This window comes from Bombina bombina, chromosome 4 (assembly GCF_027579735.1).
Source record: "Bombina bombina isolate aBomBom1 chromosome 4, aBomBom1.pri, whole genome shotgun sequence".
Lineage (NCBI taxonomy): Eukaryota > Metazoa > Chordata > Amphibia > Anura > Bombinatoridae > Bombina > Bombina bombina.
The window spans coordinates 888,508,510-888,533,242 of NC_069502.1; the positions used below are offsets into that span (position 1 = coordinate 888,508,510).

General features: G+C 41.3%; 1 protein-coding gene across 2 annotated transcripts in view; it reads left to right on the forward strand.

Moving 5' to 3' along the window:
* STXBP5 (syntaxin binding protein 5) overlaps positions 1-24,733 on the forward strand; it is a 1,442,716-nt gene that overhangs the window by 1,033,376 nt on the left and 384,607 nt on the right. For both annotated transcript variants that reach the window (XM_053711794.1, XM_053711795.1), the window contains exon 9: positions 469-547. In XM_053711794.1, the coding sequence (XP_053567769.1) occupies positions 469-547 (79 nt within the window). The remainder of the gene's footprint in view (positions 1-468; positions 548-24,733) is intronic.

Consider the following 24,733-nt stretch of genomic DNA (forward strand, 5'->3'; position numbering starts at 1 on the left):
CATAATTTAACATAAATGTATTTGATAATGTGTGCGATAAAATTTGAACATTTTTAATACTGGCTAATTTTAGTTTAATATTGGCTAAAAATTTTAGCTGGGTGGTGAGTAAAATCAGCCGGGTGGTGCACCCACTAAAAAGGCCCTGGGTAGAACACGATAGATAGATAGATATGTGTATAGATAGATAGATAGATAGATAGATAGATAGATAGATAGATAGATAGATATGTGTATAGATATGTGTATAGATAGATAGATATGTGTATATATATATAGATAGATAGATAGATAGATAGATAGATAGATAGATATGTGTATAGATAGATAGATATGTGTATAGATAGATAGATAGATAGATAGATAGATTGATAAAGATGTACTGAAGATATATATAATTTAAGTGTCATGGCAATAAAGTTTGCATATCTTACAAGGTATTTTACAGATTATTTCCATTTGTTTCAGGTAAACAGATAAAGGATGGGAAAAAGCCAGAACCGTGCAAACCTATTCTCAAAGTAGAATACAAGACAACACGTTATGGGTAAGTGAATGTTTCTCATTAATAAATAAATGGTTTACATTGTATAGTGTAAATAAGGTACAATGCATGTGGATTCAAATCTATGTGTGTGTTCTTTTGGCATCCTTTGTTGAGAAAAATACTTGGTAGGCTGAGGGGCAGCAATGCACTGTGGGGGCTACACACATATATATATATATATATATATATATATATATATATATATATATATATATATATGCCTCTTTTCATGGGCTCACCCAGTGTGTTCATCTAGCTCCCAGTATTGCTTCTCCAGAGTAAACCCTACAGGAAAGAATACAAAGAAAACAAAGTAAATTTGATAGTAGAAATAAACTATGAAGTTGTTTTAATCTACATTCTCTATCTGAATCATATAAGTCTAATTTAGACTTTATGGTCCCTCAGCTAAAAATTTTGAGCATGGTTAAAAAATAACATTATAATGTGCGTTCATGAATTAGTTAGTATGATTTCAGTCTACAAATGCTTTCTTTCTCCCCCATACACCTAAACAGACTTATTTGTATGCCTACATACTCCACTATGTTTCAATTTGATCTTTTTCTTTGTGGTAAAAGTACACTGTAGTTGGCCACTTTGGGCAAGGAGTCCACGTCCCTCTAAGTGCTAAGGGAAACCAGCCGTGGATTCCTTGCTGAATGTGATTAGCTGTTCCTTACTGATGAGGCCAAAAGGAGGCCAAAAAGATTGTCTGGGGTTGCCATTTCCCTTTTTCAGAGGAGAATTGCCTGATATTTTGGGGCTGGACTGACCTTGTTATGCGGGATCAGACTGATATACTTCAGAAAAGTTCTTCTCTGTGAAAAGCACAAATGGGCTAAAAGAAACTACTTCCAAGTGATAACTGGACCATAGAACAAGCCACTGAGCTGTTGTTCATTCCTGGCAGATTTATTATTTTTATATATGTACTAATCAAGTCTTCACAGGAACAATACACACCACCGTAAGTTCTCTTGAATATTGGTGCATGAGCCCTCATGGCATATGTACGTATGCCATTGGAAATATAAAGGGACACTCAAGTCAAAATTAAACTTGCATTATTCAGATAGAGCAGGCAATTTTAAACAACTTTCCAATTTACTTCCATTAAAAAAATGTGCACAGTCTTTTTATATTTAAACTTTTTGAGTCACCAGCTCCTACTGAGCATGTGCAAGAATTCACAGAATAAGCGTATATGCATTTATAATTGGCTGATGTCTGTCACATGGTACGTGTATGCATTTGTGATTGGCTGATGTCTGTCACATGGTACAGGGGGAGTGGAAATAGGCATAACTTTTAAAATTGTCAGAAAAAAAATCTACTACTTTATGTGAAGTTCAGGCTAAGTGCTATTGCATTGTCTTGTTATCTTTCATTGGTTGATTATGCAAATGTATTGTGTTTACTGGTCCTTTAATTCACTTTTTACTAGTTTTAAGCAACATTTAACAAGGTCTGCCTGTACTTGTCCACAGATATTTTCGACACTAGACAAGTATTTGAAACCAAACTCTTGAGAATAAGTAACTGTTTGCATTAGATACATGAAAGTGCAAAATAAAAATCCTCAGATGTGTTAAAAGTATTTTATTATTTCATTCTTGCTTGCGTATAACCTGCAGAGTGGTTAAAGTCAACATCAGAACAGCAATGCGCTTCTGCTCCAGACCTAAACATGACTGGTGATTGGTGGGTACGCAATCATTATTCGCTCAATGTCTGTGTTTAGCTACAGACAGCAAATCCAAAAAATATGCAGAAGCATCGCAGCAATAATAATCAAAACAATGTATTGTAGAAGCATAGAAAGACGATGTGTCAGGCTCAAAAGCCCCTATTATTTTTCTTCTGTTAAGTGTGATCAGTCCACGGGTCATCATTACTTCTGGGATATTAACTCCTCCCCAACAGGAAGTGCAAGAGGATTCACCCAGCAGAGCTGCATATAGCTCCTCCCCTCTACGTCACTCCCAGTCATTCTCTTGCACCCAACGACTAGATAGGAGGTGTGAGAGGGCTATGGTGATTATACTTAGTTTTATATCTTCAATCAAAAGTTTGTTATTTTAAAATAGCACCGGAGTGTGTTATTACCTCTCTGGCAGAGTTTGAAGAAGAATCTACCAGAGTTTTTGCTATGATTTTAGCCGGAGTAGTTAAGATCATATTGCTGTTTCTCGGCCATCTGAGGAGAGGTAAACTTCAGATCAGGGGACAGCGGGCAGATGAATCTGCATAGAGGTATGTAGCAGCTTTTATTTTCTGACAATGGAATTGATGAGAAAATCCTGCCATACCGATATAATGTCATGTATGTATACTTTACACTTCAGTATTCTGGGGAATGGTACTTCACTAGAATTACACTGTAAGAAGTACATTAAGCTGTTTAATAACTAGAAATTATGTTTAACGTTTTTGCTGGAATGTAAAATCGTTTTCATTTGCTGAGGTACTGAGTGAATAAATGTTTGGGCACCATTTTTCCACTTGGCAGTTGCTTAATCTTTTTCTGACAGTTTCTGTTCTCTCTCACTGCTGTGTGTGAGGGGGAAGGGCCGTTTTTTTGGCGCCTTTTCTATGCATCAGTTATTTCAGTCAGCAGCTCATTGTATTTCCTGCATGATCCAGTTCATCTCTACAGAACTCAGGGGTCTTCAAACTTATTTTGAGGGAGGTAATTTCTCTCAGCAGAGCTGTGAGAATTATAGTTGACTGTGATAAAAAACGTTTATTCTGTAATTGTTTCCTGCTTTCAGAATTTGTTATCTTTGCTATTGGGATTAAACCTTTGCTAAAGTTGTGTTGTTTACAAGGATTGAGGCTATAACTGTTTCAATTTATTAATTTTCAACTGTCATAGATTTTCTGTGCTTCTTAAAGGCACAGTACGTTTTTAATATTATTCTAATTGAATTGTATTCTAAGTTGCAAGTTTATTTGCTAGTGTGTTAAACATGTCTGATTCAGAGGAAGATACCTGTGTCATTTGTTGCAATGCCAAAGTGGAGCCCAATAGAAATTTATGTACTAACTGTATTGATGCTACTTTAAATAAAAGTCAATCTGTACAAATTGAACAAATTTCACCAAACAACGAGGGGAGAGTTATGCCGACTAACTCGCCTCACGTGCCAGTACCTGCATCTCCCGCTCGGGAGGTGCGTGATATTGTAGCGCCGAGTACATCTGGCCGGCCATTACAAATCACATTACAGGATATGGCTTCTGTTATGACTGAAGTTTTGGCTAAATTACCAGAACTAAGAGGTAAGCGTGATCACTCTGGGGTGAGAACAGAGTGCGCTGATAATATTAGGGCCATGTCAGATACTGCGTCACAGGTTGCAGAACATGAGGACGGAGAACTTCATTCTGTGGGTGACGGTTCTGATCCAAACAGACTGGATTCAGATATTTCAAATTTTAAATTTAAACTGGAAAACCTCCGTGTATTACTAGGGGAGGTGTTAGCGGCTCTGAATGATTGTAACACAGTTGCAATACCAGAGAAAATGTGTAGGTTGGATAAATATTTTGCGGGTACCGACGAGTACTGAGGTTTTTCCTATACCTAAGAGAATTACTGAAATTGTTTCTAAGGAGTGGGATAGACCCGGTGTGCCGTTCTCACCCCCTCCGATATTTAGAAAAATGTTTCCAATAGACGCCACCACACGGGACTTATGGCAAGCGGTCCCTAAGGTAGAGGGAGCAGTTTCTACTTTAGCTAAGCGTACCACTATCCCGGTGGAGGATAGCTGTGCTTTTTCAGATCCAATGGATAAAAAATTAGAGGGTTACCTTAAGAAAATGTTTGTTCAACAAGGTTTTATATTGCAACCCCTTGCATGCATTGCGCCGATCACGGCTGCAGCGGCGTTCTGGATTGAGTCTCTGGAAGAGAACATTAGTTCAGCTACTCTGGACGACATTACGGACAGGCTTAGAGTCCTTAAACTAGCTAATTCATTCATTTCGGAGGCCGTAGTACATCTAACTAAACTTACGGCGAAGAATTCAGGATTCGCCATTCAGGCACGCAGGGCGCTGTGGCTAAAATCCTGGTCAGCTGATGTTACTTCTAAGTCTAAATTGCTTAATATACCTTTCAAAGGGCAGACCTTATTCGGGCCCGGGTTGAAAGAGATTATCGCTGACATTACAGGAGGTAAAGGCCATGCCCTGCCTCAGGACAAAGCCGAAACTAAGACTAGACAGTCTAATTTTCGTTCCTTTCGTAATTTCAAAGCAGGAGCAGCATCAACTTCCTCTGCACCAAAACAGGAAGGAGCTGTTGCTCGCTACAGACAAGGCTGGAAACCTAACCAGTCCTGGAACAAGGGCAAGCAGACCAGGAAACCTACTGCTGCCCCTAAAACGGCATGAATTGAGGGCCCCTGATCCGGGATCGGATCTAGTGGGGGGCAGGCTTTCTCTCTTCGCCCAGGCTTGGGCAAGAGATGTCCAGGATCCCTGGGCGCTAGAAATAATATCTCAGGGATACCTTCTGGACTTCAAATACTCTCCTCCAAGAGAGAGATTTCATCTGTCAAGGTTGTCAACAATCCAGACAAAGAAAGAGGCGTTTCTACGCTGCGTACAAGAGCTCTTGTTAATGGGAGTAATCCACCCAGTTCCACGATCGGAACAGGGACAGGGGTTTTACTCAAATCTGTTTGTGGTTCCCAAAAAAGAGGGAACTTTCAGACCAATCCTGGACTTAAAGATCCTAAACAAGTTCCTAAGAGTTCCATCGTTCAAGATGGAGACTATTCGGACAATTTTACCTATGATCCAAGAGGGTCAGCACATGACCACTGTAGATTTAAAAGATGCTTACCTTCACATACCGATTCACAAAGATCATTACCGGTACCTAAGGTTTGCCTTCCTAGACAGGCATTACCAGTTTGTAGCTCTTCCATTCGGATTGGCTACAGCTCCAAGAATCTTCACAAAGGTTCTGGGTGCTCTTCTGGCGGTACTAAGACCGCGGGGAATCTCGGTAGCTCCATACCTAGACGACATTCTGATTCAAGCTTCAAGCTTTCAAACTGCCAAGTCTCATACAGAGTTAGTACTGGCATTTCTAAGGTCACATGGATGGAAGGTGAACGAAAAGAAAAGTTCACTCGTTCCACTCACAAGAGTTCCCTTCCTGGGGACTCTTATAGATTCTGTAAAAATGAAGATTTACCTGACAGAGGACAGGTTAACAAGACTTCAAAGTGCTTGCCGCACCCTTCATTCCATTCAACACCCGTCAGTGGCTCAATGCATGGAGGTAATCGGCTTAATGGTAGCGGCAATGGACATAGTAGAGTCTCCTGCCAATAAACATTCCTTCTCTGAATCTGGATCAAGAGACCAGAAATTCTCTTCTTTGGTGGCTTTCTCGGCCACATCTGTCCAGGGGGATGCCATTCAGCAGACCAGACTGGACATTTGTAACAACAGACACCAGCCTTCTAGGTTGGGGTGCCGTCTGGAATTCTCTGAAGGCTCAGGGACAATGGAGTCAGGAGGAGAGTCTCCTGCCAATAAACATTCTGGAATTGAGAGCAGTTCTCAATGCCCTCCTGGCTTGGCCCCAGTTGACAACGCGGAGTTTCATCAGGTTTCAGTCGGACAACATCACGACTGTAGCTTACATCAACCATCAGGGAGGGACACGAAGCTCCCTAGCTATGATGGAAGTATCAAAGATAATTCGCTGGGCAGAGTCTCACTCTTGCCACCTGTCAGCAATCCACATCCCGGGAGTGGAGAACTGGGAGGCGGATTTCTTAAGTCGTCAGACTTTTCATCCGGGGGAGTGGGAACTTCATCCGGAGGTCTTTGCCCAAATACTTCGACGTTGGGGCAAACCAGAGATAGATCTCATGGCGTCTCGACAGAACGCCAAGCTTCCTCGTTATGGGTCCAGATCCAGGGATCCAGAAGCAGTCCTGATAGATGCCCTGACAGCACCTTGGGACTTCAGGATGGCTTACGTGTTTCCACCCTTCCCGATGCTTCCTCGATTGATTGCCAGAATCAAACAAGAGAGAGCATCAGTGATTCTAATAGCACCTGCGTGGCCACGCAGGACTTGGTATGCAGATCTGGTGGACATGTCATCCTGTCCACCTTGGTCTCTACCTCTGAAACAGGACCTTCTGATACAGGGTCCCTTCAAACATCAAAGTCTAACTTCTCTGAAGCTGACTGCTTGGAAATTGAACGCTTGATTTTATCAAGACGTGGGTTTTCTGAGTCAGTTATTGATACCTTAATACAGACTAGGAAACCTGTTACCAGAAAGATTTACCATAAGATATGGCGTAAATACCTATATTGGTGTGAATCCAAAGGTTACTCTTGGAGTAAGGTTAGGATTCCTAGGATATTGTCTTTTCTACAAGAAGGTTTAGAAAAGGGTTTATCCGCTAGTTCATTAAAGGGACAGATCTCAGCTCTGTCCATTCTGTTACACAAACGTCTGTCAGAAGTTCCTGACGTCCAGGCTTTTTGTCAGGCTTTGGCCAGGATTAAGCCTGTGTTTAAAACGGTTGCTCCACCATGGAGTTTAAACCTTGTTCTTAATGTTTTACAGGGCGTTCCGTTTGAACCCCTTCATTCCATTGATATAAAGTTGTTATCTTGGAAAGTTCTATTTTTAATGGCTATTTCCTCGGCTCGAAGAGTCTCTGAGTTATCAGCCTTACATTGTGATTCTCCTTATTTGATTTTTCATTCGGATAAGGTAGTTCTGCGTACTAAACCTGGGTTCTTACCTAAGGTAGTTACTAACAGGAATATCAATCAAGAGATTGTTGTTCCTTCTTTATGCCCAAATCCTTCTTCGAAGAAGGAACGTCTACTGCACAACCTGGATGTAGTCCGTGCTCTAAAATTTTACTTACAGGCAACTAAGGAATTTCGACAAACGTCTTCTCTGTTTGTCGTTTACTCTGGGCAGAGGAGAGGTCAAAAAGCTTCTGCTACCTCTCTTTCTTTTTGGCTTCGTAGCATAATTCGTTTAGCTTATGAGACTGCTGGACAGCAGCCTCCTGAAAGGATTACAGCTCATTCCACTAGAGCTGTGGCTTCTACTTGGGCCTTTAAGAATGAGGCCTCTGTTGAACAGATTTGCAAGGCTGCAACTTGGTCTTCGCTTCATACTTTTTCCAAATTTTACAAATTTGACACTTTTGCTTCATCGGAGGCTATTTTTGGGAGGAAGGTTCTTCAGGCAGTGGTTCCTTCTGTATAAAGAGCCTGCCTATCCCTCCCGTCATCCGTGTACTTTTGCTTTGGTATTGGTATCCCAGAAGTAATGATGACCCGTGGACTGATCACACTTAACAGAAGAAAACATAATTTATGCTTACCTGATAAATTCCTTTCTTCTGTAGTGTGATCAGTCCACGGCCCGCCCTGTTTTAAGGCAGGTAAATATTTTTTAATTTATACTCCAGTCACCACTTCACCCTTGGCTTTTCCTTTCTCGTTGGTCCTTGGTCGAATGACTGGGAGTGACGTAGAGGGGAGGAGCTATATGCAGCTCTGCTGGGTGAATCCTCTTGCACTTCCTGTTGGGGAGGAGTTAATACCCCAGAAGTAATGATGACCCGTGGACTGATCACACTACAGAAGAAAGGAATTTATCAGGTAAGCATAAATTATGTTTTTTACACTGGTGCTGGTTCTTTCTACATTTTCAGTATTGCACTACTACCAATGAGCTGACTTTAACAATCTGTTTAACTTCTTTGCAGACAGGGGTTATACACATATATATGTAAGAAACAGCACATTCGCACATTTTCTTTTTTTACTCTTTCCTTTAATGTGTCCCCATTGATCAATTTTGCCATCTGAAATGTATTAAATTGTTTACAGATTACAACTTTACCTTTATTTTGACATTTAAAATAGGTGTTTTTACCTGTTGTATTATCACCTATACTGTAAATTTCAATACTGTACTTTAGTACCGGTTATAGAAAGCCATATAAACAAGATGTGCTCACAGTTGGGGGGAGGGTTCAATTTTTCTCTCTAATTATATTGGTCTCCTTGTGTATAGAGAGATTAGGATAAGGAGGATTTTGTGTAAATATAGAGGGATAAGCTAATATCTGCTCTGTGCCAGTTCAGTCTATGTCATTGGGTTGTGGTTGTAATTAACATAGACAGCTATTGTATATGCAAAAATATTAAGGAGCAATTTTCCCTTACCTTTTCAACTCTGCAGCTGTTATAACTATTCATTGTAAATACATTAAGGGTAAACCAATTTTACAGTTCACTGTCCCTTTAAGTAGAATCTGACCTTTAAAAAAAAAACAAAAAAAAAAAAAAACATTACCCCTCTCCATTCCAAACAATCAGACTAGAATATTATAGAAATAAAGATGTCTGTTTTCTTCATAAATGGAAAGAGTCCACAGCTGCATTCATTACTTTTGGGAATTCAGAACCTGGCCACCAGGAGGAGGTAAAGACACCCCAGCGAAAGGCTTAAATACATCTCCCACTTCCTCCATCCCCCAGTCATTCTTTGCCTTTGGTCCCAGAAGGTTGACAGAGAAGTGTCAGAAGTTTTTGATAGTCTCTTATGGAGGGTAGTACTCTTCGGAATTGGACCAGAGTTTTAAGTAGTCCTATCAGCCTCTCAGTGAGAGTATGGATGAAAGTTAGAGTCTGGAGATGCAGGGAGAGTCTTTCTGCAAAACCATCCCGATAAATATTAACAGCTCCACAAGCAATCACCGTTGACTAGTTTCGCTGCCTGCTTTCTTCACTCAAGTCCATGTCAGAAGCGACGCTACTATCTGTCACACTTGAAGGGCCGAGTTCCTGTTCCACGGCGTAGATTCCGGTAAGATTGTTTCATTTTACTTCGTCATGAATGTATTGTACTTACAACTGTTATCCAAGAGGTTACCACCTTGCGGAATTAACTTTAACACAGGGTCTCAGTGAGGCTCCTTTTGTATTTTGGAATCAAGGGTTAATATCTCCTGAGGGGGGTTATTGAACTGGGGGCTTTTTAATTATGTTTGTTAAGTGATTCAGTCTGCTAATGTGTAGTGATACTTAGACTCATGGTTATTTCGGAACATAACGGCCTATGGCAGTGACGCAGCCTTTTACAGTCGGGCGCGCTTTTTTATGGACTGGGCGGTTCACCTTGTGACCAGGCATGGTCAAGTTTTGTCTCTCCATCCGTATTCCTGACCATGTAGCGACGGAGAAATTCTGGTCCGCTGGTGTCTGGTTCTCTGGAGGTGGTAAGTGCCCCAGCCATTGGGGGTGTAAGGTGCTGTTTAGTTTTTTCTTATTGGTCCATATATTTATTCAATATCCCAGTTATGGAGGATTCTGATTTTTTGGAGACGGATGTCTCTGTTTCAGATTCTACTTCTTGTGAAGAATATGAATTGGCCCGGGTGATATATGCCCATCAGTTATGTTTCGAATGCCGTTTTAGAGTGCTCTGTTCCTCGGGATCGAGGAATCTGGGACCCGCTGAGCCATCTGCCTTTGGGGATTCTGTTTCTCGTGAGGCGAGTTCCCTACCACCTACTATTACTACGCATGCAGGTAACCCAAACGCTGCTTATCCTTCTCTGGAAAGTGGCTTGTTCCCACCGGAGTTTACGACATGGTTCCGCATGGCCATATCTTTGGCACTGGCGCATCTGCACCTCCTGGGAGTGTGCTTACGATATTGTCCGTGTTCCATTAACCGGGGCGTGTCAGGCATGGGATTGCCTGGTCCAGAAGGGGGTTAACCTTTGGGGTCGGTATAATTTTTGTTCCGGAGGAGGTATGTTGTGCCTTTCATTATAGATTGGTGTGCCTTCGTGTTCTCCTGAGACACGTTTTGGCGTTGCTGGAGGATCCCACTCTTAATAGGTCTGGGACTTATTAGTCTTCCTCTTCGAATGGCTTGCATGATTAGACATAAGCGGATGAAGTAATCTTCTTATAGTCTTTGTTATTTGAGTATCCTTTTCCAGTTCTGAGCTTGGAAGACTAGGATCCCTATTGGGCTGGTCCTGTGGGTGTGTCCATTTCTTCCCGGGCGATAACCTACGGGTTGCCCTTTCTTTATTTTAATCCGGTTAGGATTGATTTTACTTGATTTACAGCTCATGTTTGTTATATATTTCCTTCGGGAACGTTCTTCTCTGGAATCGATACTCACAATCTTAATCGCACTATTTACTTCTACGGAGGTTTATTCAACAGTGAGGGCGTGTTTAGTCCTATGTTTGTCTGTTGTTTATCTCTCTCTCTCAGGGTGTGACTCTATGGGGCCTTGACAGTGCTGGGTGCCCTTGGTTTCATGCTTGTCCTGACTGGGTACAAATCCTTCTGTCTTTGAGGCCTATTTCAGACATGTGACGCCTGTCTTTGAGGCCTATTTCAGACACGTGGCGCCTGTTCTGCCTGGTCCGGTTAGGGTCCGAGTGCTTCACAATATAATTTGTGTTGTTTTCCTTGTTTTTATTTTACAAGTTTCAGCTAGCATTCTGAGAGGACTTGATGGTCCGTGGTTTGCCTAGGGGCATGGGGGATTGGGTTCAGTCCTCATTAGCCTTTTCAATCTGGTCGACTGGGACTCCGTTGAGATCCGCTGCAATATACTCAGTTGATTCCGATTTTTCGGGATTTAGAGTGTTTTCTTCCTGTGGTGGGTTGGAGGTTTGGAGGATTTAGGTCCTTCATGCCGCCGGTTCCTGGCGGTCTTGCCTTTTCAGGTTCCGGGAGTTAGTTGTCTCCATATCAGGGACGATAGGCTGTGTTGTCTCCTTTTTCCAAGCTTTTGCTTAGGGGATTTTTCTATCAGGGTTTGGGATTCTCTGCATTCTTCTTCCTTTGGTGCGGTACTCTGGAACGGTAATCTGAAAAGATTATGGAGACTAGCCTTCTTTTTACTATCTCTCGTGCGGGTGACTGCTCTCATTATCATTTCCCTTAGTCCTGGACTTCGGGTGCGTTGTCCTTGGTGCTTTGGGGCTCAAGAGTAACCTTGTTGGGGGGGGAGTTGTCCTCCTGCTTAGGGGTGTTCTCTTCCCTTTGGGCTGGGATTTACGAGTGAGTCCTGTTCCCGTTCTCTGGGTTAGCTCGGTTATCATCCCCTGTGAGGTCTGATGTCTTCAGACGGGTTATCTTGTGTTCCCTGGGGTGTCGTTTGTTTTAGGACGATTCTGGGTCCCTGGTCCAGGGTTCTTGTCTTGGATCCTTTTTGGAAGCCTGGAGACTTATGATCCTGCGGATTGATTCGGGACGACCCAGTATTTTGTGCTCCTTTTCAGGGGGAGTTTTTTCCTCTGTTGGATCAACAGTGGTGCCTTGATGATTTTTCATTCGGTCCGTGATTTGATCAGAGTATGGATTTTCATGTCTTGTGGGCATGTGCCTTGTTTCCTTTTCTGTGCCCTCCCCTTTGATGGGGTAGTTTGTCTTCCTTAAGAGGTGGGGTTTCCTCTCTCTGGAGGGTGGTCGTCCTGCCCTGTGTGCACGAGGTTGGAACAAGTGGCTTTATTTCTGTAAGGGGCAGCAGTCTGCTGCTCTGTGGTTTACTCTGTTCCAACTGTTGGAAATTGAAATCTCCATGTAGAGACTGTCTTAAGAGAAAAGAGAGAAGCGGAAGGCTGCTGAGCAAATAGACTAACAATATTTATTCCAATTAAAAAGGTTAGTAAGACACAACAAACCAGGGGAAGGAAACAGCGATCTTACATGTTTCGCGCACACTTGCGCTTAATCATAGAAGCTTCTATGATTAAGCGCAAGTGTGCGCGAAACATGTAAGATCGCTGTTTCCTTCCCCTGGTTTGTTGTGTCTTACTAACCTTTTTTATTGGAATAAATATTATTAGTCTATTTGCTCAGCAGCCTTCCGCTTCTCTTTTTTCAATTTTGCTATTGCAGTAGTCCGCCGCTTTTTTGGTTGGCTCCACACACCCCTTGATCTGCAGTTGGTCTGCTCTACCCCTCTTCCCCTTACCTGGCGGAAGCTCTACTGTAGCAGCACCTTTCTTCGTTACACCGTTTTAAGAGAGTTGTACCAGGTCTTCCTAAGGATCTATTTGCACTTTTCTCTGTACCAAGTCCTAGGGGGTTCTCCTTGGGAGTACCTTTATTTGGAGGAGCAGATTGGGTTGGCACCCAAGCTCTGTTGGGTGGGTGAGTCTCCCCCATTCTTCCATTTCCTAGGGACTTGTGGTTGGGTTTTTCTATTCCCCCTGTCTATCAGACATGCCTGTCGCTTGGGCTGGTCCGGTGTTTGGAGCAGGATCTGAGATCTGTTGCTCTGCTAATTCGTCCTTGGGTCATCGAGGTACGGTAAGCCTCCTTGAGAGTTCTGCTTATTCTCCGAGTTCAAGATTTGTGAGAAGGACTGGCGGCTCTTGGATAGCCTGCAATGTTGTCCACTGGTTAGTGGATGCTTAGAAGACTGATGGTTAGTGGTTTGGAACCTATCTTCAGCTGCTCTTTACTTGCCCTACAAGTATTCAAGTTCTCTGGATGACTGCAGCGTACAGTATGTTGTCTTCAGGTGTTGTACGTCAGGTGTTCACATATCTGAGCTTGGTGCACGAGGTTCGGTTTCTGAATATTTAGATATTCTGAGCTACCTTTTGGCGACTTTGGGGACTTTTGTCTTCAGTTGTCTTCTAGAGTGCAACTAGAGTGCGGTTCACTGTGTTTAGAGGAAGATTCTTTTCTCTGTTCTCAGACTCCCGGTCTTAGCCCATGGTTTCTGTACAATCTCGGGTCTGGGCGTTGCCTCCCCTTGTTTCTATGAGACTGGTTGGGTCTCTGTTAGCTTGGCCCGGTTCTCTGGTTTTTGCTTTGTGTTTTTATTTGGGACTCGTGCCCTTTTTACTTTTATTTTTTTCTGGCGTTCTTTATGGATGTTTTCCTCTGTGTTTTTTCTCCTTTGTGGAAAAATACGGTAGCTTGATCCCTTTCTCTAGTAAGGGGTGTGTTGTTTGGAGACCGGCTGCTGGGCGACGGTGTCTCCTGTAAGGTTGTTGGCTCAGTCGAGTCTAGTTCCTGTGGTCTCTATCAAGGCTGGTGGACTATCTGCGGGTCAGTGTTCTTGGGCCTTTTCCTTTTGTCAAAGGTTTTTCTCGGCTTCGGACGAAGCGGGATTTTTTTGGGTTGGGGTTTGCAGGTGCCCTCAGAATGGGCCGCCTCTTGTACCCTCCCATTTTAGCATTCAGTGTCCTCTATAGCTTGGGTATTGTTTTCCCAAAAGTTATGAATGCAGCTGTGGACTCTTTCCATTTAGTAAAACTTAAATTATGCTTACCTGATCATTTTCTTTTCTTCAGATGGAAAGAGTCCACAGCTCCCCTCCCATATTTTTTCTGTGGGGCGTCTTTTATTTTTGTGCTTCTGGCACTTTTTCACCCTGATATTTCTTCTACTGTTCCTTGTTCCTCTGCAGAATGACTGGGGGATGGAGGAAGTGGGAGATGTATTTAAGCCTTTGGCTGGGGTGTCTTTGTCTCCTCCTGGTGGCCAGGTTCTGAATTCCCAAAAGTAATGACTGCAGCTGTGGACTCTTTCCATCTAAAGAAAAGAAAATTATCAGGTAAGCATCATTTAAGTTTTTTTCTTTAAAAGCTCAATAAGTTTGTGATTTCGGTACTTGAAGTAGTTTTTTCTTTCATGTAATTAGCAAGAGTCCATGAGCTAGTGACGTATGGGATATACATTCGTACAAGGAGGGGCAAAGTTTCCCAAACCTCAAAATGCCTATAAATACACCCCTCACCACACCCACAAATCAGTTTTACAAACTTTGCCTCCTGTGGAGGTGGTGAAGTAAGTTTGTGCTAGATTCTTCGTTGATATGCGCTCCGCAGCAGGTTGGAGCCCAGTTTTCCTCTCAGCGTGCAGTGAATGTCAGAGGGATGTGAAGAGAGTATTGCCTATTTGAATTCAATGATCTCCTTCTACGGGGTCTATTTCATAGGTTCTCTGTTATCGGTCGTAGAGATTCATCTCTTACCTCCCTTTTCAGATCGACGATATACTCTTATATATACCATTACCTCTACTGATTCTCGTTTCAGTACTGGTTTGGCTTTCTACTACATGTAGATGAGTGTCCTGGGGTAAGTAAGTCTTATTTTCTGTGACACTCTAAGCTATGGTTGGGCACTTTTATATAAAGTTCTAAATATATGTGTTTAAACATTTATTTGCCTTGATTCAGGATGTCCAACGTTCCTTATTTCAGACAGTCAGTTTCATATTTGGGATAATGCATATGAATAAATCATTTTTTTTTTCTTACATTAAAATTTGACTTTTTTCCTGTGGGCTGTTAGGCTCGCGGGGGCTGAAAATGCTTCATTTTATTGCGTCATTCTTGGCGCAGACTTTCTTGGCGCAAAAATTTTGACGTATTTGCGCCAAAAAATGTTGGCGTTACCGGATGTGGCGCCATTTTGGCGCCAAAAGCATTTAGGCGCCAAATAATGTGGGCGGCTTTTTTGGCGCTAAAAAATTTGAACGTCATTGTTGTCTCCACAATATTTAAGTCTCATTATTTATTGCTTCTGGTTGCTAGAAGCTTGTTCATTGTCATTTTTTTCCCATTCCTGAAACTGTCATTTAAGGAATTTGATCATTTTTGCTTTATATGTTGTTTTTTTCTATTACATATTGCAAGATGTCTCAGATTGTCCCTGAATCAGAAGCCACTTCTGGAGAAACGCTTAACTGAGTTTCAGTTCTACCAAAGCTAAGTTCATTTATTTTAAATGTTATAAATGTTTATCTTTAGCTATGGTTTGTAATAAGGTATTATGATATACTTTTACATGTAGAATCCATTAGTGTTTATGCTTTTTATATTTCCATTCTTACATTTTATGTACAAGAAATATTTAGAAGATTTATAAGAAATATTTTCTGATTCTATTTTAAAGGCTTTGTCTGACTTTGTGCCTTCTAATAAAAATGTTTAGGTCTTTTTCACTTCTTTTTTAATTATTGAAGTTTCAAATGACCAACAACATACTGATTTATCCTTCTCTGATGATGTTTTTTCTCTTTCAGAAATTTTCTTCATCAGATATTGACACTAACAAATCTACTTTTTTATTATTTTTCTATTATTAAAGTACATTTGTTCTTTGTTGAAAAGGTGTTGATTATTTTGGATATTAAGGTAACTAGTTCTTTAAGACTAGCTGACACTATTTCTGCCTATTTATTTCTTCTGTGTTTTCAGAGGTTTTCTTTCCAATTCCCTATTCTAGGGAATGGAATAGGCTGAGAATTTTCTTTTATTCCTTTTTCAAAGGTTTTAAACTATATTCTTTGCCAGCAGTTAAATTCAATTTGGAGGGTTCTCCAATTTATGGGGGCTATCTCTACTTCTACTAATTATGCTATTGTTTCTATAGCAAAATAGTATTTATTTTCCTTTAGATAGTTGTATCTTATTTATGGAAAATTATTTAGTTTCAGGTACTTTTCTTGGTCCTGTGATTTATTTGGATATTGCAATTGCTTCATTTTTTCTGTTTACTTTAAGATCAAGTATCGGATTATGATTTATTTTAGCATTGTTAAAGGACAACATTTACTAGACTAGGTGCTGTTGCATTTGTCTTGTTGTTTTGCATTTATTGATTATGCAAGTCCACTGTATTGACTGGTCCTTTAAACTGGACTATCATGCTAATAATTCCATTTGTGTCTTCTTTTTATTGAATATTTTCGAAAATGAGGGTTAATCTATGTCTTTAGCTATTTTAGCTAGAAGAATTTTGTTCTAAGATAATCAATTATTTGTTTTTATAATTGGATTCAATTCTTAACTGTTACTCTGGGCTTCAAGATTGAGTTCTAAGACTAAATCTTTAAGCTTATACTAGTTTAATTGTTCTTATTAAGGAACAAATTCCTGAGTTCTTTCCCAAGTAACATGTTTGTAAATTGGGGTTCGAAATCAGCTCCCTAATATTGCGATGTACGTGCCGTATTCCAGCTTGGCTGGTAAGGGGCAGGTTAAGACTTCTTTGAAAATTATTTGGTTCTATTTTGTCCAAATTTCTTTGATTTTATTCCAGTAAGGCTAACACTTTCTTTAAGTGTGTTTCTGTCCTATATATTTTGGGTACTGTTGAAGCATGGCTGGGCTCTCATGGGGTTCAAGCTCTGCTCAGACCTGGAATCTTCTGGGGTATTTCTTCCAGTTCCTTTTTTAGGAACCGGGTTTGGAGTTTTATTCAAACTATTTTGCCTTTTTATGGTCATTGATAGCATTATTTGTTTTCATTAGATATAATAAATATTTTCATTTTTCTGTTTTCATTCAGATTATTTTCTGAGGATGCGGAATCTCATATGATTCACTTGCTCTTCAGGACATAGTTAGAGGATCTTTTTTTCGAAAGCTCTTGATTCCTCACACAAGGGTCACCTTTTTTTTAGGTTTCCAGAAAGTTTGTGTCACTGTCTTTGTCTCTATCAGACAAGGGATAATTCTATTGGGTTCCGTCTGTCGGTACCTTTAGTCTCTATTATTTCCTTCAGTTGCTATATATGCATAGAAGTTTTAGGTCTTATGGCCTCGGCATTGGATTCAATTCCCTTTGCTCATTTTCACTAGAAAGAACCTTTCCAGTCTTTTATGAGTGTTGTTTCTTCTAGAATATGGTTGGAGGATCAATTTACCAATCAGTTCGTTGATTCCTCAGACAAGGGTAACCTTTTTTAGGTTTCCTGATAGATTCAGTGTCCTTGACTCTGTCTCTGACGGACAAGAGACGTCTGAAATTGGTTTCAGCTTGTCGAAACCTTCAGTCTCAATCTTTCCCTTCGGTAGCCTTATGCATGGAAATTCTAGGTCTTATGACTGCTGCATTGGACGCGGTTCCCGTTGCTCGTTTTCACATGCTACCTCTTCAGCTCTGTATGCTGAACCAGTGGTGCAGGGATTATACAAAGATATCTCAATTAATATCTTTAAAACCGATTGTTCGACACTTTCTGACGTGGTGGACAGACCACCATTGTTTAATTCAGGGGGCTTCTTTTGTTCTTCAAACCTGGACTGGGATTTCAACAGATGCAAGTCTGACAGGTTGGGGAGCTGTTTGGGGGTCTCTGACAGTAGAAGGGGTTTGGGAATCTCAGGAGGTGAGATTACCAATCAATATTTTGGAACTCCGTGCAATTTTCAGAGCTCTTCAGTCATGGCCTCTTCTAAAGAGAGAGTCGTTCATTTGTTTTCAGACGGACAATGTCACAACTGTGGCATATGTCAATCATCAAGGAGGGACTCACAGTCCTCTGGCTATGAAGAAGTATCTCGAATTCTGGTTTGGGCGGAATCCAGCTCCTGTCTAATTTCTGCGGTTCATATCCCAGGTATAGACAATTGGGAAGCGGATTATCTCAGTCACCAAACGTTACATCCGGGCGAATGGTCTCTTCACCCAGAGGTATTTTCTCAGATTGTTCAAATGTGGGGACTTCCAGAAATAGATCTGATGGCTTCTCATCTAAACAAGAAGCTTCCCAGGTATCTGTCCAGATCCAGGGATCCTCAGGCGGAGGCAGTGGATGCATTGTCACTTCCTTGGAAGTATCATCCTGCCTATATCTTTCCACCTCTAGTTCTTCTTCCAAGAGTAATTTCCAAGATTCTAAGGGGTGCTCGTCTGTTCTGCTGGTGGCTCCAGCATGGCCTCTCAGGTTTTGGTATGCGGATCTTGTCCGGATGGCCACTTGCCAACCGCGGACTCTTCCGTTAAGACCAGACCTTCTATCACAAGGTCCTTTTTTCCATCAGGATCTCAAATCCTTAAATTTGAAGGCATAGAGATTGAACGCTTGATTCTCAGTCATAGAGGTTTCTCTGACTCTCTGATTAATACTATGTAACAGGCTCGTAAATCTGTATCTAGGAAGATATATTATCGAGTCTGGAAGGTTTACATTTCTTGGTGTTTTTTCTCATCATTTTTCTTGGTATTCTTTTAGAATTCCTAGAATTTTACAGTTTCTTCAGGATGTTTTGGATAAAGGTTTGTCTGCAAGTTCCTTGAAGGACAAATCTCTGCTCTTTCTGTTCTTTTTCACAGAAAGATTACTAGTCTTCCTGTTATTCATTGTTTCGTACAAGTTTTGGTTCATTTAAAACCTGTTAAGTCAATTTCTCCTCCTTGGAGATTGAATTTGGTTCTGGGGGCTCTTCAAGCTCCTCCGTTTGAACCTATGCATTCGCTGGACATTAAATTACTTTCTTGGAAAGTTTTGTTTCTTTTGGCCATCTCTTCTGCTAGAAGAGTTTCTGAATTATCTGCTCTTTCTTGTGAGTCTCCTTTTCTGATTTTTCATCAGGATAAGGTGGTATTGCGAACTTCTTTTAAATTCTTACCTAAGGTTGTGAATTCTAACAACATTAGTAGAGAAATTGTGGTTCCTTCATTATGTCCTAATCCTAAGAATTCTAAGGAGAGATCATTGCATTCTTTGGATGTAGTTAGAGCTTTGAAATATTATGTTGAAGCTACTAAGAATTTCCGAAAGACTTCTAGTCTATTTGTTATCTTTTCCGGTTCTAGGAAAGGTCAGAAGGCCTCTGCCATTTCTTTGGCATCTTGGTTGAAATCTTTAATTCATCATGCTTATGTCGAGTCGGGTCAAACTCCGCCTCTAAGGATTACAGCTCATTCTACTAGGTCAGTTTCTACTTCCTGGGCATTTAGGAATGAAGCTTCGGTTGATCAGATTTGCAAAGTAGCAACTTGGTCTTCTTTGCATACTTCTACTAAATTCTACCATTTTTATGTTTTTTCTTCTTCTGAAGCAGTTTTTGGTAGAAAAGTTCTTCAGGCAGCTGTTTCAGTTTGATTGTTCTGCTTATAATTTCAGTTTTTTTCATTATAAGATTTAAACTTTATTTTGGATGTGGATTATTTTCAGCGGAATTGGCTGTCTATATTTTATCCCTCCCTCTCTAGTGACTCTTGCGTGGAAGATCCACATCTTGGGTATTCATTATCCCATACGTCACTAGCTCATGGACTCTTGCTAATTATATGAAAGAAAACATAATTTATGTAAGAACTTACCTGATAAATTAATTTCTTTCATATTAGCAAGAGTCCATGAGGCCCACCCTTTTTGTGGTGGTTATGATTTTTTTGTATAAAGCACAATTATTCCAATTCCTTATTTTTTATGCTTTCGCACTTTTGTCTTATCACCCCACTTCTTGGCTATGCGTTAAACTGATTTGTGGGTGTGGTGAGGGGTGTATTTATAGGCATTTTGAGGTTTGGGAAACTTTTCCCCTCCTGGTAGGAATGTATATCCCATACGTCACTAGCTCATGGACTCTTGCTAATATGAAAGAAATGAATTTATCAGGTAAGTTCTTACATAAATTATGTTTTTTTTTTGTTTTTTTTATAATAGTTTACATTAACCCCATAGTTCTATTAACTCATTTAACAGAATGTGTTTTAAACTTTGGAAATAATATCTTTGATTCATTTTGCAGCACAGACAAGTTCACAGCTCCTCCATCAATTAGCATAATAAAGTGGGTTTACTTTGTTCCTCCAGACATGAAGCAGGATAGCTGCTCCCACATTCAGATTAGATAAAAATACAGTAAAGTTTCCAATGAGATGCTTTGGTTGCAGGTTAATAAATTACTTTACAAGGATTAAACTGTTAATCATGCAAAATTAAAATGAACAAAGCTGTTTTAAATTGATGCCTTTTGTTTGCGCTCGTAATATTCTGGCCAATATACTATGTACAGAAAATGGATGCACTATTACTGTAATACGTATTAGGTTCTCTTTATACATTTAAAAAAAAAAGTTTACCCTAATTTTTACTCTCCTTTGATTGGTTTCTAATGATCCATTTTACCTGCAGGAGTCCATAAAATTGTTTACAAGTAGCCTTTATTTTGGCATTTAAAATAGTTGATTTTACCCATGGTATCCCCACCTATACTGAACGTTTCTATACTTAAAGGGAAATTAAACCATTTTTTTCTTTCTCCAACATTGGTGTGTCCGGTCCACGGCGTCATCCATTACTTGTGGGAAATGTTCTCCCCCACAGGGAAAGGCAAGGAGAGCACACAGCAAGAGCTGTCCATATAGCTCCCCCTCTGGCTCCGCCCCCCAGTCATTCTCCTTGCCGCTCTGAACAAGTAGCATCTACCACGGGGATGGCGAGGAGTTTGTGGTGTTAGTTGTAGTTTTTTATTCTTCTATCAAGAGTTTGTTATTTTAAAATAGTGCTGGCTTGTACTATTTACTCTATAACAGAAAAGTGATGAAGATTTCTGTTTAAGAGGGCTATGATTTTAGCACAAGTAACTAAAATCCATTACTGTTACCACGCAGGACTGTTGAAACAAGAGAACTTCAGTTGGGGGTAACAGTTTGCAGACTCATCTGCTTCAGGTATGACTAGTCTCCTTCTAACACAGGCTAATGCTAGATGACAGTCATTTTTCCCCTCAGGGGAAACGGTAAGCCATTTTTCTTTCACCTCAGCAAAAAAGATAACAGGCTTCCCCTTTTTGTTTTTTATGCTGGTAGACACTGTTAGGGGCTAAATCGATTGGTTTTTATTACAATATTATACCATTTGAAATATTTTATAAGCTCACATACACTTGGGAACGTTTTTTATTGATCTGGCTTGTTTTAGACACCTAAATCTAGTCAGGAAGGCCCCTTCACTCTAGTGTGCTGAGGGAGGAAGCCTCATTTTGGCACTTCAGCTGTGCAGTTGAATTTCAAGGCAGTGCATGCAGATTCATGTGAGAGGGTCCTGTGGTTCAGAAAGTGACTCCAAAAGGCTTTTTTTCTGCGAATGGTGACCCCTAAGGAAGGTAAAAAGCTGCAGCAAGGCTGTAGCTGGGATTGTGGTGTGTAAAAACGGTTAAATCCAACAATTAGCTCCAGTTTGCTTGTTTTAAGAGCTAGAGTCTCCATATTTGCTGTGCAATACTTTCTAAGCATTAAGACACTGTGGTCCAAATTTCAGAAAAATCGGATATTGCCTTCATACTTTTTTGAACATTCAGAAATAAATGTGTCATTTTATTATTTAAAGAGACAGTAACGTTTTTGTTTAAAATCGTTTTATTGCATTGTTTGCCTGCCTAAATCTGTTTAACATGTCTGTTCCATCAGATAACCTATGTTCTGTGTGTATAGAGACAAATGTGGTTCCCCCTTCGAGTGTTTGTGATAATTGCGCCATAGCGTCCAAACAAAATCAGGACAGCTCTGTTATTTTTCATAATGTTGCCCAAGATGATTTATCTAATGAAGGTAGTGGGGATAGCTCTACATCCTCTCCTTCTGTGTCTACACCAGCTTTGCCCGCACAGGCGACACCTAGCGCGCCAGTGCTTATTTCTATGCAACAATTATCAGCAGTAGTGGATAATTCTATAGCAAATCTTTTATCCAAACTGCCAGTTTTTCAGAGAAAGCGTGATTGTTCAGTTTTAAATACAGATAAAAAGGATGAACAATCAGACGCTGACGATGCCTTATCTATTTTACCCTCACATCAATCGGAATTGGCTGTGAGGGAAGGGCTGTCTGAGGGTGAAATTTCAGACTCAGGAAAAATTTCTCAACAGGCAGAACCTGATCTAGTGGCATTTAAGTTTAAGCTAGAACATCTCCGCGCTTTGCTTAAGGAGGTATTAGCTACTCTGGATGACTGTGATTCCATGGTAGTACCAGAGAAGTTGTGCAAATTGGACAAATTTTTAGAGGTCCCAGTGCACAACGACGCTTTTCCAATACCTAAGAGGGTAGCGAACAAAGTGGAAAAGGAGTGGGAGAAGCCAGGTGTACCCTTTGCCCCACCTCCTATATTTAAGAAAATGTTTCCCATAGTAGACCCTAGAAGGGACGCATGGCAAACGGTCCCGAAGGTTGAGGGAGCTGTTTCAACACTAGCGAAGCGCACAACTATTCCTATAGAGGACAGCTGCGCTTTCCTATGGATAAAAAATTGGAAGGATTGCTTAAAAAGATTTTTGTTCAGCAAGGGTTCATCCTTCAACCAGCTACGTGTGTTATTACTGTCACTTCAGCGGCGTCCTTTTGGTTCGAAGAACTAGAAAGGTCGCTCCAGAAAGAGACTTCCTATGAAGAAGTCATGGACAGAATTCACGCATTAAAGTTAGCATTTAACTCAGGTTTTGCTATAGTAGCGCGGAGGGCGCTTTGGCTAAAATCCTGGTCGGCAGACGTGTCGTCCAAGACTAAGTTACTGAATATTCCTTTCAAGGGTAAGACCCTTTTTGGGCCGGAATTGAAGGAAATTATTTCAGACATCACTGGGGGTAAGGGCCATGCCCTCCCACAGGATAGGCCTTTTAAGGCTAAGAACAAGTCTAATTTTCGTTCCTTTCGCAATTTCAGGAACGGACCGGCTAATAACTCCACTGCCGCTAGACAAGAAGTTAACGCGGCCCAGCCCAAACCCGCTTGGAAGCCCATGCAAGGCTGGAACAAGGGTAAACAAACCAAGAAACCTGCTGCTGCTACCAAGACAGCATGAAGGGGTAGCCCCCGATCCGGGACCGGATCTGGTAGGGGGCAGACTATCTCTCTTTGCTCAGGCTTGGGCAAGAGATGTTCTGGATCCCTGGGCACTAGAGATAGTTTCCAAGGGATACCTGTTAGAATTCAAGGGACTTCCTCCAAAGGAAAGGTTCCACCTGTCTCGCTTATCTTCAGACCAGATAAAGAAACAGGCATTCTTACATTGTGTAAGAGACCTATCAAAGATGGGAGTGATAAACCCAGTCCCCTCCGGGGAACAAGGTCTAGGGTTTTACTCAAACCTGTTTGTGGTTCCCAAAAAAGAGGGAACTTTCAGGCCAATTCTGGATTTAAAGATATTAAACAAGTTCCTCAGAGTTCCATCCTTCAAGATGGAAACCATTCGGACAATCTTACCAACAATCCAGCAGGGTCAATTTTTGACTACCGTGGATCTGAAGGATGCGTATCTGCATATCCCAATCCACAAATCTCATCATCAGTTCCTGAGGTTCGCCTTTCTGGACAAACATTACCAGTTTGTGGCTCTTCCATTCGGTTTAGCCACTGCTCCCAGAATTTTCACAAAGGTGCTAGGGTCCCTTCTAGCGGTCCTAAGACCGAGGGGCATCGCTGTAGCACCTTATCTAGACGACATCCTAATCCAAGCGTCGTCTCTTTCCAAAGCGAGGGCTCATACAGACATTGTGTTGGCTTTTCTCAGATCTCACGGGTGGAAAGTGAACATAGAAAAAAGTTCACTGTCACCGTCCACAAGGGTTCCTTTTCTGGGAACAATAATAGATTCTGTGGAAATGAAGATCTTTCTCACAGACGTCAGAAAGACAAAGCTTCTAAAAGCTTGTCGAGTTCTTCACTCTATTCCTCAACCCTCCATAGCTCAATGCATGGAAGTAATAGGACTAATGGTCGCAGCAATGGATGTGGTTCCTTTTGCTCGAATTCATCTAAGACCATTACAGCTGTGCATGCTCAATCAGTGGAATGGGGACTATACAGACTTGTCTCCCCAAATTCAAGTAGACCAGGTAACCAGGGACTCACTTCTCTGGTGGTTGACCCAGGATCACCTGTCTCAGGGAATGAGTTTCCGCAGACCGGAGTGGGTCATCGTCACGACCGACGCCAGCCTCTTGGGGTGGGGCGCGGTCTGGGACTCTCTGAAAGCTCAGGGCCTATGGTCGCGGGAAGAGTTGCTTCTCCCGATAAACATTTTGGAACTAAGAGCTATATTCAATGCGCTCCTGGCTTGGCCTCAGCTAGCGGAAGCCAGGTTCATAAGATTTCAGTCGGACAACATAACGACTGTTGCGTACATCAATCATCAGGGGGGAACAAAGAGTTCCCTAGCGATGAAGGAAGTAACCAAGATAATCCAATGGGCAGAGAATCACTCCTGCCATCTATCTGCTATTCACATCCCAGGAGTAGACAACTGGGAGGCGGACTATTTGAGTCGTCAGACTTTCCATCTGGGGGAGTGGGAACTCCATCCGGAGGTCTTTGCTCAGTTAACCCAATTATGGGGCATTCCAGACATGGATCTAATGGCGTCCCATCAGAACTTCAA